The 12,779-nt window shown below is 28.3% G+C and overlaps 1 protein-coding gene across 1 annotated transcript; it reads left to right on the forward strand.

Moving 5' to 3' along the window:
• Positions 1-5,584: 5,584 nt before the first annotated feature.
• LOC103845798 (S-adenosylmethionine decarboxylase proenzyme 4) lies at positions 5,585-12,603 on the forward strand. Its single transcript, XM_033281562.1, has one exon. It carries the CDS (start codon positions 11,092-11,094, stop codon positions 12,307-12,309), a length of 1,218 nt encoding a protein of 405 aa, XP_033137453.1. The 5' UTR covers positions 5,585-11,091; the 3' UTR covers positions 12,310-12,603.
• Positions 12,604-12,779: the final 176 nt, after the last annotated feature.

Genomic DNA, 12,779 nt, shown 5'->3' on the forward strand with positions numbered 1-12,779 from the left:
TGGATAATAGTTTTTTAGTATCTTGGTAATGTTTTGTAACTCTGATCTTCGTAGGTGAATTTAATTTAAAGTTGTATGTTATGCACTACATACATGTATATGACTAAATAAATAACATACTTAATATACTTTTTAATCTCTTAATAAATCATGTGCTTAAACCATCAGAAGTTACTCATGGAAACAGAATGTTAACTTAGATAATCCTTTGAATTGGATGGGAACTCTATTACAAATATCTTCACATCTTTTCTCTGTTGTTTTTTTAATCTGTTTGTTTAGTTTACATAAAAAAACGCAAAAATAAAAACAACAGAAAGAAGCAAATATGTTTTTATTTTATGATTTGATATGTCTTAGATGTTCGTCATCCCTTTGGACTGGAACTTCAGGCTGGAGCTGCTCTAGTTATAACTATATGACTTATGACATCTCTAATAAAGAAAATAGGTTCATCAATGTAGTGCCACTACAAAAAAGTTGTTTATCCAATAACTTTGTTGCTTGGACTGACATTTATTATCACATGTTATCTTTACACAAAAGTTCCATATACAAACTATTTTTCACATTATACAACATAATTTTGATCTTTCGTCAAATTATTTAGATCAATTTTGACATTTATTTGTTTTAATAAGATTTGTTGATTTTATATTAGAAAAGTATAATGTAAAAATAAACAAACGTACCAAACATAAACATAGGTGTCACCCAGAGGAGTGACTTTAGTAGGGCCGCCATGTTCACATGTCACTGTCTTAAGAAATGGATTTGATCAGTTGGTGGGTCTACTTTCTTGTTTTGTCCTCGATTTAGGGCTCATTTCCAATGATGCTGTAAGATTCTCACCTCTTCTATGGGACTAGTTTCCACGTCGGCTGTTCCTTCCAAATTGATGGCTCCACAACATACATTGAGGAGATTTAGAGCACTCGTACCTAAATATGTCATGCTTCAACTTTTGAATCTTAGGCGATAATTATTATGTAGTTTAGGAGTATTTTGTCGTTTTGAAACTGAATATATTCTTTTGTTAACCAGAATAAACAGCAACTAACGGGAGATAAAGATATATATGGCACGCAGCTTTAAATCAGAAGAAGAAAGAGAGTGTTATAAAATTTTCAACTAATTAGATTTTGTTTGCAAACTAGATGGGCATGAATATGAGATAGGCACGCTTGAAGTGATCCACTATGTCTATATCCATGTTACATAACTAATTGAGATCAAGGGTGAGTAGTATATATAATCATGTAATTCAAAATTTTATGTATTGTGCAACTAAGATATGGGTGGAATATTCTCTAGTTTATATACATGATTAGTTGATTGATAAATAAATAATAATTTGTGGGAGTGGAAGAGAGAAGCTTGGTGGATGCGCGTGCAGCTCTCTATTTGTGGAATTGTGGTCATAGTGCTTACTGCTATCTTAGACCATCCGCATCGAAATATCAATAGGAAATTTCACCCGATTTTCGAGAAGAAAAAATATTAAAATAATTGAATTTTAATGAACCCAGTTCGTGCAGATTTGCCGGAGTGATACCGTTTCGTTACTGTTCTGTGGGCCCCACGACACGTGGCGGCCGCGATAGGTTCGTTTATATATATATATATATTTTAAAAGTGAAACAAAAAAAAATTAAAATAATAAAAAAAAAACATTAGAAATCGGGAATCATCAGTTCGCTGCTGCTCATGCTCTTAACCCTTAACCATTCCTCCTTTTTTTTTTATATCTATCTATTTTGATAATATCTTAATCATATACACCTCCAAAGTTAAAATAATTTACTTCTATTTAGGTGTCAGCAGTTCTGCTGGATTTGGTTACCATTTTGTTTTAGGCCATCTCTAATATATTTTCCTATTTTTTTATTTTAAAATAAAGAAAATTTATAATTGCAATTATGATCTATTTTAATTCTATAGAGATTTCCAAATATAAAGCAAAATATAGAAAAAAATATTATTTTGATCCATTTTAATTCTATAGAGATTTCCAAATATAAAGCAAAATATAGAAAAAATATTATTTTTTCTTTTATAAGTAGAAGAAAAAATAGCAATTTTTATTTTATAAGTAAAAATAAATATGGGTTAAAGTGATTTTACCTCTAAATATATTGTTATAAAGGTGAGAATAGAGGTGGGTAGAAATGTTCTTAGTGTCGTCCAAACTATGTTGGTTTCTATCTTTGCTTTGGTTCGGTCAATTTGAATATAGTTGGCTCTAAACAAAGTACACGAAACAATTTGGGTACGTTTAGTATGATTCATTTTAATTTAACTTGAATCCACTGGGTTGTGTTTGGTTTAGAGGACGCGCATCTGTCTACAAAACATGGAGTATTACATATATTTTTGTCTATTTACAACATCTATTTGCTAGTTTTTTTGAAATATTACTAGATCAATGGAAAATCATTTACCTTATAGTGAATTAGTAATGATCTGGCACAAATAATAGCAAAATGAAAAAAAAATTTGCATAAACATTAGTTAAAAACTTATATGTTCAAAAGTTAGTTTTATAAATTAATATTTTTAGAAACATGTATTATATATATATCAGAAACACTAAAAAACATTAAACATTAAAAATAATATAAGTTTTAATCAGTTAAAAGTCGTGAAATCACGTTTTGAAACCTTGCATAATTAGTCTATAATTATCAAATATCTCATTTTTTTTACTGATTTTATCTTTGTGCATGTTATATGAAATAAGTGATAGTGAAGGGTAAAACCAAAAGGATAAGACATAGTGAAAATCACTAGCTAGTCCCGAAGATCTGGTTGAAAAAATACACCACAGCCAGTCATGGGAAAAACTTCATTGAGTACAAGGAATTTACGATTGTTTCATGTAAGATACAGTCATATCACACCACTCCACATCGATTACCATAATTGTACAACTTTACAATCTATATTACAACCCAATCAATTGTGTAGTTTGTTTGTACTGTATTATTATACTACTATTTGTTTTATAACCGTGGTAATTTTTAGAAAACCTTATCTTAGATTTAAAGCTAAGAATACTATCTATAGTAATTAGGAAGAATTAAGAAGCACTAAATCAATCAATTGGTTTTCCTTTTTGGTATATAAAATGCTACTACGTACTGATAGATTGGTGACTGTAATAATCGTCATAATTTTATCTAACATGTTAAAACCGAAGCATTGATCAAAAAGGTTATCGTCTGCTCAAGTCAGTTAATTCATGCCTTGCCCTCTAGAATTGTTTTTGTTACATTGCTTAAATGTATGTCATGAGCAAAACAAACATACAAAATGTGGCATAAAAAGATATATGCATAACAAAACGGAAGGAGTAGAGTAGTGGATGTAGAACAAACGCATTGAAAAAGAAACATTGAATGTTGACACTATGAGGGTGGGTTCTTTACCATGGAACAAGCACATTCAACCCCCAAAGCATAGTAGTTTTGTTGATTTTCTTTTTGGCTTTTAGTATTGTTGGTTTTGACCTACGAATTTTTTATTTCGATGTTATCTAATGTCTTTTTGTTGTTGGTATCATTCATATTTTTGGGGAAAACAATTTGTGAATGATGACTTACTAGCTAGTTGTTGCAATTGTCTCGCGCTAATGCGAGCGCAATAATCAGTCTTAAAAAAACTCATCAAAATTGATGCTGTACATTCCTTTTGAATATTGATGTTTTGCATTGTAATAGATTACTAGATATTTTATAATCAACTTACATAGATATACAATGTTATAATTTCAATTAAATAACGTTTAAATACTGTACATGTCATTAACTATTATATTTAGTAACACTTATATCTTATATCAAATAATGTTGAATAAAAAATTATAGTAAATTAATATGGGAATTCGGCCAAAAAAAACCTCAACTTTACACGAATTGCCAAAACAAACATGAACTTTGGGGCTGGCCAAAAAAACACCAAAACGTCGTTTATTGTTGACGTTAAGTGAAACGACGTCATTTTCAAATGAGATGAAACGACGTCGTTTTACACAATTTGAAATTTAAAATATGTAAACCCCTGGATTCGAACCCAGGTTGGTTGGTCAAACGGGAAGGTATTTTACCACTGAGCTACTGGCACTTTCAATGTACTTACTAACATGTTTACTTTTATTTGGTACATATTAAATATAAAAAATTCTCTAAAAACTTAATAATATCTTTAAAATTCCAAAAAATTAAAAAATAAAGAAGATTTTTATAAAATTAATTTAGAAATTAAAATTAAAAATAAAATTTTATTTTTCTTTTTAAAAAATAAAAACTCTTCCAAAATTTTCTAAAAACTTAAAAAGATCTTTAAAATTCTAAAAAAATTGAAAAAATAAAGAATTTTTTTATAAAATTAATTTTGAAATTAAAAGAGAAAATAAATTTTATTTTTTCTTTTCAAAAAAATAAAAAATCTTCCAAAACTTTCAATGTTTTTAATACATTTGCTAAAAGTTGAAATTAATTATACACACATAAAAAGTTGATAATTCTAACTTTAATTTTTTGCATTTTATTATAATTTTAAAAATTTGGATTTTGTTTAAAAAAATGAAAATTTTGGAATTTTTTTGATTTTTTAAAGAAAAACAAATATTTAATTTTAATTCAAAATTAATTTTATGAAATTTTTGGAAGATTTTTTTATTTTTTTTAAAGAAAAATATTTTTTATTTTTTTAAAGAAAAATAAAATTTTATTTTCAATTTTAATTTCAAAATTTATGTTATAAAAAATTTCTTTATTTTTTTCAATATTTTGGAATTTAAAGTTCGTTTTAATTTTTTAGAAAATTTTGGAAGAATTTTTTTTTTTAAAAGAAAAATAAAATTTATTTTCAATTTTAATTTCAAAATTAATTTTATAAAAATCTTCTTTATTTTTTTAATTTTTTTGGAATTTTAAAGATCTTATTAAGTTTTTAGAGAATTTTTTATATTTAATATGTACCAAATAAAAGTAAACATGTTAGTAAGTACATTAAAAGTGCCAGTAGCCCAGTGGTAAAATACATTCCCATTTGACTAACCTACCTGGGTTCGAATCTAGGGGTTTACATATTTTTAATTTCATATCGTGTAAAACGACGTTGTTTCATCTCATTTGAAAACGACGTCGTTTCACTTAACGTCAACAATAAACAACGTCAAATATTTCTGTTAAATTTGTTGACGGCGTGCTAAATTGGCAAGTCAGCGAAAACATTGTTAATTAATTCTAAATTCAATGAAAGTTTGGTGTTTTTTTGGCCAGCCCCAAAGTTCATGTTTGTTTTGGCAATTCATGTAAAGTTGAAGTTTTTTTTGGCCGAATTCTCAAATTAATATCCCCTATATATTAGTCCTCAAGCATTACAACATGTTTTCATAGATATGTGTCATCATTAGAATGATTCTTAGAATTCTTAGAAAAATAAATTGGTCCATATAAATATATATTATATTTTTTATTAAATTAACTATCAAATTGATTAGTAGTGTACAAAATAATATACTCTATTTTCTCCTTAAATAAAAACTACAGAATTACCTAATATGATTAACATATATATGATAATTAATGATTATGAGTAATACATATTTGATAATAATTTTTGCATTCTTTCTCTTTTCTTGTTTAATTTTATATTATCAAAAGAAATTAAAAAATCACATTAGGAATATAAATAAAAGATATATTTTTTTCTTATATTTTATATTTTGAATTTTTTAAGATGACTATAAATTACTAAAAATAGTAAAATTCTCACCTTAAAAAATTTGTGATCAATTGTTTAATTTTTTTCGTTCAAGCAATATAAAAATAATCATAAATCATATAAAAACAAAGTCTCATATTATATATATATATATATCATTTAAATTAAATTATATACTATATAAAAATATAAAATATGTTAATTTTAAATTTTGCATTGAAAAAATGTTGAGCTATTAACATTTTAATTTTTAAATTTGTATTGAAAAATCTCACATTAAAAGTTTTATGATTAATAGTTTAAATTTTTGTTTAAAAAAATATACAAACGTTAATAAAGTCATATGAGTAGAAAATATCAATAATAAATATTTATATTAAAATATACTACAGTGAAACTTCTATAAATTAATAATGATGGAACTACACCAAAAGTATAATTTTTTAGTAATTTGTAGAGATATTAATTTATCGATATACTAATTGAACCAAAAACTCAATTTAAGACTATAAAATTATATTATTTTATAGAGAATTTTAGTATATATTAATTTATAGAGTATTAATTTAAAGAGGTTATACTGTATATGTATATCTATGTCAATATCACTAAAGTTTAACTATATACCATATAAAATAAAGAAAATGACATTTTTTTATTTATTTACTAAAAATATGATTGTAAATAAACAAAAGGTGTTGGTTTGTAATATGTTATTTGATCCTAACAATTCCATAAATACACTTCTTCAAATCGAATTGATTTTTAATATTGGAAGCACTATATACATTATTTCATTCAGATTGAATAATTATATCTTGATTTTTTTTTCTACAAAACTTTTAATGAAATATCATGACAAGATTTCAATCACCTTATTGTCTTCGAAGAATGATAGATTTGATCATTCGTCTAATGTTTGTTTCTCCTTAATATCCTATATAACTATCCCCTATACATTATTTACCAAGTGATTTTGACACATGTTATAATCATATTAATTTTAAAAGTAAAATGATGACATGGCAAACTAATAAAGAGGACATAACTTGGACTAATTATGACATGGATATTTATATTTAATGTTGTTTTATAATTTCTGTAAGCTTTTAGAATAATGTAATAACTTATAAATTATCATTAATATAACAATAAATATTAAATTTAGAAATATAGTAATATATAATAATTTTAGAAAATATTATTTAAATAATTTTTTAATTTTTATTACTAAAACATATCTTAAAAATTTATGCATTTCGAAAAACAAAATTTCTAATTATATATTATTATTTCTTTTTAATATTTACAAATTTTAGAAATATTATTTAATTTTATGTTTTGTTAATTATACATAACAAAACTTTCCCTTAATGTTTTAGAATTTAATTTAATATATATTAACAAAATAAATAAATAAAAATATTTCAATATATATATATATATTATTAAATATAAATGTAAATAAAAATATTTATTTTATCTTAATTTTTATATAAAATAAGATATTGTATGCAAATATAAAACTAAAAAAATTAACAAAATTTGTTTATAAATATAATTTTAAATTTTTATTTCTGCATATGGTGCAGGGAAACACCTATTAATAATTGTAAAAAATGAGAGATTTGAACTATTTATTATAAGTTTTCTGGTTTACCATTTAATAAATCAAACAGTTTTTTGTTTATACATAATTTACATATACTAGAAAGGTAAAGTATATCGTGTTTCAAAAAAAAAAAAAAGATAAAGTATTATATTATATTTTATCGGTATATTATTAACTAACTAAACCTCAAAAGCATAGGTTAATAAAATAAGTAATTTGTTTTGTTGTTCTAGAATTAGATGATTTTTAGATCGAACTGGTAAATATATACTAGACATACATTTATATTTCGAGTCTGCACTTATAATCTATAACACCTTGGTATATTAGATTTGAACACTAACATGTGAATAGAGTTTGTCGGTGATTTTCTTCCAAATTTTGATTCTTAGATATGTATCTCGAGTGGAACTAATTTTTAAAGATGTCTATCTTTTTAAATTGACACATATGTAATTCATTGAATTCAAAAAAGAAGTTAAATAAAAAAACAAAACTTATATTAGTGAAACAAAAACGAGAACAAAAACATAATTTCATAGAGGTAAAAAGTGAAATCACTTATGGAGAGTCAATAGTAAACAAATCGAGAGCAGGAAACCTAGTCCACCTTCATCATTTTACTATTGATGTTGCCTATGTAATTTTGGTGATTTGTGTTAGTTGTAAAACTTAAATTTTTTTATGAAATCTTTGAAATAATTTAAGTGAGTTGTAATATTTTAACTCTTTAACAACGATGATACATTTAAGAGATTAACATTTGTATTCATCTTCTTACAATCGATAAATATTGTAGTGTTGCAAAATGTTAAAATGATATAGTTTACTATTATCTAAGTTCAAATACATGTTTTTACCTAAACCAAACTTTGATATACTCCATCCAAGGATATCTGATTGATCTTCCTTAAAATCGGTTTTAACTTAAATTAGTCAAATAGGTCTAACTTAAAAGTTAAAACTAATCTAATGTTTTTTGTTTGACAGATTATATATAACGAAATTCCTCAAAACAATGGATAATGATAATGCCGGAATACAGAGTTAGAACATGAAATTGTCATGGAGAATAGAAATGATGTTGAGATGCCACTTTTGGTATCACACTATCACATAACGAAGCATTCATTTCATTCAGTCCTAATTAAAATTGAAAAGGGAAATATGTAATTATCAAGTTGCCACGCCTGATATTTGGTTCTTTTTTTGTTAAGTTTGTAATTTCCCGGTCAATAAATTATTAACCGACGATCTATGTTATTTCTCGGTAAACTTCAACATTGATCCTCGGTTAAGCAAGCAAGGCAAACATGCGTTACACAATCCCATGTTAAGCAAGCAAAGCAGACATGCGTCACATACAGTGGCGGAGCCACCTTAGAAGCATGGTGGTCAAATGACCCATGTGAAATTAATAAATATAAACTTGTAAGGCTATTTTACATGTTGCTATTGTGGTAATTTGGTCAAGATCTCTCCTATTGACCCACATGTTCCTAGGTTCAAACCACATAGATGTATATTTTTGTCTCTAATAAATGAGTTATGACCCATATAAACGTGAGATCTAGCTCCGCCACTGGTCACATAATTGTGCACTTAAGGCTGCTTGATATATATTGCTGTAACTTTTATATATAAATTAAATGTTTATAAAAGATAACATGTTATTTAATATGTTATACAACTCATACATCCCACTTTTTCTTCAATTTATGTCAATTTATTGACATATAAATCTGCCATCTTCTACAATTATTATATGTACAAAAAGAAAAACTATATGACAAGATGGTGTTCTGGAGTATAATAATTGGAAGTAAAACGTAACTAAAAATATGGTTTAAACAATAATAACCATCCTGTTCAGATCCGCTTAATAGGAAAATTAAAATAAATAATTTACCAATGTAGTTGCAATGATATTTTTTTGCGAGTATAGCTCCATAGATTTACTGGATGGATAATTTGACTTTAAGCATAATCTTACTTGATTTCTTAACAAGAGTATATGTAGTATTTGACGACAAAATAATTTATACTTAATTCGTACAATTTAGTATACTAGTAATATAGCGCATGGTTAATGTGTAATGCTGCAGTGATCATGGTTGTCATTGGTACGCCGTGGACAAATTATAAGAGTGTTTAATCCTGTTAGAGAATTTACTTGAAATGTTTAACTTACAAGATACATTTAATCAAAAATACTTTAACAATTAGGTTTAAGATTTAGTGATTTTTTTTATCTATAGAATATTTAGGTTTAAGGTTTAAAGTTTAGTGATTGTTTTCCAAGTTACATTCAAATATCAAGACAAACAAGAAATTGAAACCATGAAAGAATAAGAATGAAGGCTTGTAATCTAGGAGAAAAACTAAAAAAACCATTTTCAATGGTTCATTCATTTGTTTTTCAAAATGAAGTAAATTAATTTTGAGTTTGAGTTTACTTCAATAGTTTCTTTCATTTTTCTAATTCTTAATATATTTATTTCATTTTTCTTTTGTAAGAACACCTTTTATCTGATAAGATTTAAAATTATATAATCTTATTCTAAATTTTAACTTAACTTTAACTCTATAAAAATAAAATATTTATTGTACTAGTAAAATTACATAACCACATACAAAAACTAATAGAATTATATTTAAACAGTGCTATTCTTTCATAAATTTTCTATGATATGTTAAGTTTGTTTGTGTTTTTATTTTGTTTTCGGTAATAGTTATGTATCCTTAATGTTATTGTTTATTTTTTATTTTATCACAATTTTTATTTTAGATATATCATTATTGAATTATAAGTTTTAGATATCATTATTTAATTAATTTGTTATTATAGTTATGTTTTAAATTTTAATCATTATATACATATTAAATAAAAGATAATTTTAATTTTATAATTTTATCAAAAACATTAGAGATTATTATGCAAATAAAAAAATTGAACATCAAAATGATTTTTGAATAGCATTACTTCAAATAATATAACACTATTCATATCCTTGTTTTTCCTTAAAATGATGTATTCTTGGAAAAATATTTCTTTATTTTTAAGTTTTCTTTTATTTTGATTTATCATTGGAAATGCCCTGAAACTGATATTGAGATTTCTGCTAAAACCCGAATAACCATTCAGTTGATGAAACAGAGAAGAGAACCCATCACGAAGGGAGAGTAAATAGCCAATATAGACTATTCGGAACCAACCAAGAACCTGACCAATCTCAGGCTGTTATCCGGTGTAACCAAAAAAAATTTCCTAGTATACAAACTAAAATATTACGAGATACAAGGTAGGCCTGGGCTTATGTCATCGTCTTTTGATAACATGATTGATAGCTTTATAAAATTTGGATTGCTAATATGTCTTGCGATACTATACAGTTTTACTGATAAACATAATTGTGTAGAACCGGCAAATTTACATTAACCCATTTCGTAATTCGATAACAGTTTTACCAATCACAAATTATTATGTCGTTGTACTCTACATGTTTTTTGTTTATTTTTCATGATTTTGAAAATTATGCAATATTATCAACCAGAACTAACATACCACCTAATGGAAAATGATGAACAAACACAAAAATATTAAAATGACTCAGAAACGCACACTAATTAGATCTCTCACAGAGGCAGTACGCATGCATGCATACTTACATACACAACAAACACAAACTCTCATCATCTTTCTCGTTTCATTATGCCTGCAATCATGATTTATTGGTCTCTTAACCCGCATGCTCCTCCTTTATATCCTCCCAAATCTCTTCTATAAATACCATTTCTCCTCTACTAGTCACCAGGCACTACCTTTCCCTTCTCTCTCTCCACACACTAACACACACTTCCTCTGCTCTGTTCTCGTCGCAACATCCTCTGTTCTGATTTATCCCCAATTTTCTTCTGACCTTCCAATGGCAGTGTCTGGGTTCGAGGGATTCGAGAAAAGACTCGAACTTCGATTCTTCAACGACTCTATAACCAATAACAACCCAATGGGCCTCCGTTTAATCGACTTCGAATCTCTAGACCAAGTCTTAAACGAAGTGCAGTGCACCGTGGTCTCCGCCGTAGCAAACCACAGCTTCGACGCTTACGTCCTCTCCGAGTCAAGCCTCTTCATCTACCCAACCAAAATCATCATCAAAACATGCGGCACGACACAACTCCTCAAATCAATCCGACCGCTGATCCACCTCGCGCGTAACGTCAACCTCACGCTACGCGCGTGCCGCTACTCGCGCGGGAGCTTCATATTCCCCAACTCGCAGCCTTTCCCTTACACGAGCTTCGAAGACGAAGTCGTCATCGTCGAAGAAAGCCTCCCGAAGTCTCTCCGTTACCGCAAAGCCTCCGTCATGACGCCCTCTAATAGTAACCCTTCGCGTGCGTGGCACGTGTTCACCGCGAGCGCTGACGTGGAGCCTGACGAGTCTCTCGTTGTTGTCGAGGTCTGCATGACGGAGCTTGACCGAGTCAACGCTCGTAGCTTCTTCAGACGGAAAGGCGACGAGGGAAATAGTGACTCCGCCGGGAAAGAGATGACGCGGCTGAGCGGTATCGATATGATAAACGCAAACGCGTTTATATGCGACTTCGCGTTTGATCCTTGCGGTTACTCGATGAACGGGGTCGACGGAGACCGTTACTCGACCATCCACGTCACGCCTGAAGACGGTTTTAGCTACGCTAGCTTCGAGTGCGGGTTGTCTCTTTACGACGGAGGTCAAGGAGACATCGCCGAGGTGTTGGCCCGCGCGATTGATGTTTTCCGGCCAGGTTGCGTCTCCATCGCCACTACTTACAACGGTGAGGATTATGACCACGAGGTGACGAAGCGTGTGGAGCGGGTGTTGGCGAAGAAGCTCGGTTTGAAGTGTCGGAGCAGGCTTATGGATGAGTTCCCGGGCTCCGGGACAGTCGTGTATCAGTCATTCACGCCTCGTCGGAAATAGATTTCACCGGAGGAGGAGAAACAAACAAAAAAGGGTTTTAGGTTTTAAATAGTTGATGACGTGGAGGGAGATGATTGGTTGGATTGGGTAAGGAAAGATATAAGTGGGAACATATGATCATCATGCGCCCCACTTTGCACTTGTGGCACTGTCACGCCTAAGCATTTTTGAGGCACTGTGTTGTAGAATTTTAGTGGGGGATGGTAAAAAATGTTTGCTCTTGTCTTCTTCTTTTGTGTTTTTATGTTTGTTTTTTAAAATGATCTTATATCTTTACATGAGACTCTTGATATACATCTTCATTGTTATCTATGGCTGCAAATTAATTTATCATCACCTATGTGAGAAGTATATTGTGGTTTAACCTAAATAGAAAAGGAGAAAACACCCAAAAAAAAAGAGATTAAAAAATATGCAAATATGTTACTAACCAAGGTAGACCATCCTCCAATACACGAAACATATGGTAA

Source organism: Brassica rapa, chromosome A10 (assembly GCF_000309985.2).
Source record: "Brassica rapa cultivar Chiifu-401-42 chromosome A10, CAAS_Brap_v3.01, whole genome shotgun sequence".
Classification (NCBI taxonomy): Eukaryota; Viridiplantae; Streptophyta; class Magnoliopsida; order Brassicales; family Brassicaceae; genus Brassica; species Brassica rapa.